At 50.9% G+C, this 4,354-nt stretch overlaps 1 protein-coding gene across 1 annotated transcript; it reads left to right on the top strand.

Annotated features, from left to right (window-relative positions):
- The first annotated feature begins 1,836 nt into the window (after nucleotides 1-1,836).
- LOC103590607 (chromosome unknown open reading frame, human C20orf173) lies at nucleotides 1,837-4,111 on the top strand. Its single transcript, XM_008572909.1, has 4 exons — nucleotides 1,837-2,148; nucleotides 2,384-2,562; nucleotides 2,695-2,812; nucleotides 4,061-4,111. Exons 1-4 carry the CDS (start codon nucleotides 1,837-1,839, stop codon nucleotides 4,109-4,111), a joined length of 660 nt encoding a protein of 219 aa, XP_008571131.1.
- Nucleotides 4,112-4,354: the final 243 nt, after the last annotated feature.

A 4,354-nucleotide genomic window follows, 5' to 3' on the forward strand; every position in this document is an offset into this window, starting at 1 on the left:
GGTCGGTCTCAAAAAGGACAAAAAAAAGGGCCGGCCCGGGGGCGCACTGGGTAAGTGCGCCACCTGGGAAGCGCGGCGGCGCTCCTGCCCAAGGGTTCGGATCCCACATACAGACCGGTTCCCACTCACTGGCTGAGCGAGGCGTGGGAGCAACACCGAGGGTTGCGATCCCGTTGCCGGTCCCTGGTCCAGTACGGGGGCAACACTGAGGGTTGCGATCCTTTGCCGGACACGGAAAAAGACAAAAGACAAAAAAAAAAAAAAATAATAATAATAATAAAAATTTTTTTCTGAAATCTTATAAATAACTCAAAGTTTTCATTTTATGATACCTTACACAAGACTAGGTTGTGTAAAGGGGGTGGCAGTGGAGATGAAGAGAAGAAAGTAGTTTAGAGATAGAAACAAATGGATTAAAAAATGGATTTGGGGCCGAGCCCGTGGTGCACTCAGGAGGGTGTGGCGCTGGGAGCGCAGCAGTGCTCCCACCACGGGTTTGGATCCTATATAGGGATGACCGGTGCAGTCACAGTGCTCAGCTGGCTGAGCGCGGTGTGGTTGGTCTCAAAAAGGACAAAAAAAAGGGCCGGCCCGGTGGCGCACTGGATAAGTGCACCGCTTGGGAAGCGCGGCGGCGCTCCTGCCCAAGGGTTCGGATCCCACATACAGACCGGTTCCCGCTCACTGGCTGAGCGAGGCGTGGGAGCAACACCGAGGGTTGCAATCCCGTTGCCGGTCCCTGGTCCAGTACGGGGGCAACACTGAGGGTTGCGATCCGTTGCCGGACACGGAAAAAGACAAAAAAAAAAAAAAAAGACAATAAAAAAAAGGATTTGGGTGTTGTAGGAGAGGGAGGAATCAAGAATACATTGATTCAGGCTTCAGAATCCATGGGTTCTGGCTTCAGTAACTGGGGGATTGGTGGGACCATTTATTGAGATAGAGAAGTTTTGGGAAGGGGTTGGTTTATAGGGAAAATCATGTGTTCAGTCTCGGGTTTGTTCAGGTAAGATGTCCCTGAGACATCTAAGTGCAAGTCTGGTAGGCTGTTGGATATAAGATCTAGAGAACAGGAGAGGTCTGAGTTGAAGCTACACGCTGGAGAGGGGGCATCACACGCAAATAGTATGCAAAGTTCTCTCTCAATGCCTATTCATGTACTCCATAAATATTTATTAAATGAGTCCAAGTCTTGGGAATGCAGAGGTAAAGAAGAGAGACAGGCTGGTCCCTGTCCTTTTTTTTTTTTTTTTAAAGATGACCAGTAAGGGGATCTTAACCCTTGACTTGGTGTTGTCAGCACCATGCTCACCCAGTGAGCTAACCGGCCATCCCTATATGGGATCCGAACCTGGGGCCTTGGTGTTATCAGCACCACACTCTCCCGAGTGAGCCATGAGCTGGCCCTTGGTCCCTGTCCTTTTATATTCAGGGTAGGCTATTTGTATATCAGAGAAAGGACAGAGTGGTGGCTTTTTCTAGGTGGGCTAAAAGAGAGAGGTCATAATATGTGCTTTGTGATGAGATCAATGATATAACTGGGATGACACCAAGGACCCCACTGAGAGCTTCTTCCTGAGGGATGTTATGGGACACATCACATGTTTTCTCTCTGCCGTGACATCTTCCATCTCAGGCCCAGTCAGAGTCCTCGTTGGGGGTGAGCAAATGGGAAGCAGGAGATGAGGGGTCAGGGGTGTGGGGTAGAGGGTTGGCAAGCCGTGGAGGCCAACAGGACAGAGGGATGCTGGTGCTGTCTGTGACCTCAGCCCCTCCTCCTTTCAGATAGAGAAGCCAGTCTGCTGCCTGCCACGGAAGCTATTGCCTGGGCCAGACATGAAGTGCTGGTGGCAGATTTTTGTCCTGTGGATCTTTTGGGTGCTCATCTTGTGGCTAATGACTTCCTACCTGGATCTGACACCTGAATCAGCACTCCAGGAAAAAAGAATGTACTTGGGACCATTGCATTGCAACCGCCCTTGGTTCAAATTCGGGATGTGTGGCTGCCCTTCTGGGACCCTCAACTTCTCCTCCTGCCCCCACACAGTCAGAGAATGGAACTGGTTTGATGCATGCTATGAGAAGACCATGGGGTACCTGATGCAGACAAAAGAGTCTATGACTTCTGACATTGGGCTCTGGTGGCTGGTCAGTGGTCAACACAGGACCCAGTCCCATACTCTACCCTTCATAGGCTTGGCCCATCTCCCACTTTTCAGTTAAACTCCTGCCCTCAGCCCTGGCTTAGGACATCTCTCATCTTCACAGCCTCAACCAACCCTGACCTCCAGATGGAGGTCTCACCCACTCAGGTCTGCTTTTCTTCCACCGGTTGCTGATATCTGGGCCCAGACCCTAATTTCCTCCCTCCTGCTTTTTCTAGGGCGTGAACTCAGCAAGTGTGTTTAGGAAAGTGCGGAAGATGCTGTTTAAAGTTATTCCCAGACCGTTGGTGCACCATTTTGATTTCTACTGTGAGACATGTGCAGTGTTAGGGAACTCACTAATCCCACCAGGTTCTGGCCTCAGCAACAACATCGACCAACACCCCATGGTCTTCAGGTGGGTACTGAGGAGAGGGCAGGAGCAGGAAGATCAGGCCTGTAACAAAGTTCCACGTTTCTGCTCTCCTCCCCAGGATGAACCAGGCCCCTGTCCAGGGCTTTGAGATGGATGTGGGGAACCAAACCACAGGGTGCTTCGACTACCCCAGAAATACCAGCAACCAGGGTCCTGGAGGTGGCTGGTGCCACTGCTGCTGAAGCTTTCTGATCTGTCATGGACTTCAGACACTCTGAGTGGAGAGATGGAGGTAAGGTCCCCACATATTCTCAGTGTCAGGGTGAGGGGAGGTCACTGCTGGAGAAGATGGTGGGGGTGTTACCAAACTGAGTGGGGTCCATTTGCTGTGCTCCTTAAAAAGCCATTCACCAAAGCATGTGTCTTTGCAGTAGAGAAAGAAAGTAATCACAAGGCAGCCATTGTGAGAAGGCAGGAGACTAGCATCTCAGATCCACCATCCCCCAAAAAGCCATTCACCAAAGCATGTGTCTTTGCAGTAGAGAAAGAATGTAATCACAAGGCAGCCATTGTGAGAAGGCAGGAGACTAGCATCTCAGATCCACCATCCCCCAATGCGGGGGGTGGTACATCTATGGTGAAAGGGTTAGGGGTGGTGCGAGGCATGGGAGATCATGACTGGTTAAAGGGTTTGAAGAAGTCCTTCAGTGATCTGTGCCAGCGCAGGCTGCCCACATGTTCAGAAGGTGGCGCCATCAACTGGATCTGGAGGTGGAGCCCTTGCCCGCTGACCTCAAATGTGAAACATTCATGCAGGCTGAGTAGAGATGTCTGCAGGCTCAGCCGGCCTAGTCTGGTCTGGGTTGGGCCAAGCTAACCTCAAGGATCCTGTAAAGAAACCTTGGGCACACAGCTCATGATTTCTATGCCAGAGATCATCTTAAAGCGCGGAATGGAAGAAACAGAATGAGAGGTTAGTTACGGAAACTTACTGAAAGAATGAGCAATTTAAACAGGGAATAAACTTTAACTGAAAAGCCACAGTTATAGGGGGTCTCTCAGAGTTTCTCAGGGTCTCTCAGAGCCCCTATAACTGTGGCTTTTCAGTTATTGGGGGCACCTGCAGGTCCTTCCCAGGTCTTGGGGGCTGCTGAAAGTCTCCCACATCCAATTCTTTCTTATATTTTGGAAGATGATCAGGTTCCCCAGTGGAGTGGAAGATGCAAAGACATCTGAAGGGACAGGGAAGGAGCAGGATGTGGCTATGGGCTGCTGTGAGAAGGGCCCCAGGTCAGCTCCCTCCACTTCCTCCCAGGTACAACCAGGACAATTGGCTGGATAACCAGGGCCAGTATCTGTCCCTGTGGCCCACGGCTCTGTTCTGTACCTTGTACACCTGTGCCCAGGCAGGAAAGATTCTTGTACTTTCCTCACTTAAAACTTCTGTTCTCCAGTGCCTTCAGCATAGAGTCTAAAGTTTTCTCCCGGGGGTTCAAGTCCCTGCATGATCTGATCCCCTCCTTTGCCTCCTCTCTCCCAGGGCTTCTTGGGGTCCCCCAAACACACCAGCTGCCTCATTGCCTTCTCATAGGCCATTCTCTCTGCCTGGAATGCCCTTCTTTTACCTCCCAGGGGAAATCTTCTCTCTCATCCAATATAATAAGGAGGAGCTGCTGTCTTTTTTCGGCTCTGGGGTCACTGTATGAGAGTGTTTACTTCACCGTGTCCAGAGTTTGCCTTCCCTGGAGAAGATGAGCTCATTCTCCTCCCAGCTCCTGGAGGCAGGCTGTCACACTCGATGTTGAATGAGGGGAAGTGGGGGTAAGGATGGGAT

This window comes from Galeopterus variegatus, unplaced genomic scaffold, assembly GCF_000696425.1.
Source record: "Galeopterus variegatus unplaced genomic scaffold, G_variegatus-3.0.2 Scaffold3, whole genome shotgun sequence".
NCBI classification, from domain to species: Eukaryota; Metazoa; Chordata; class Mammalia; order Dermoptera; family Cynocephalidae; genus Galeopterus; species Galeopterus variegatus.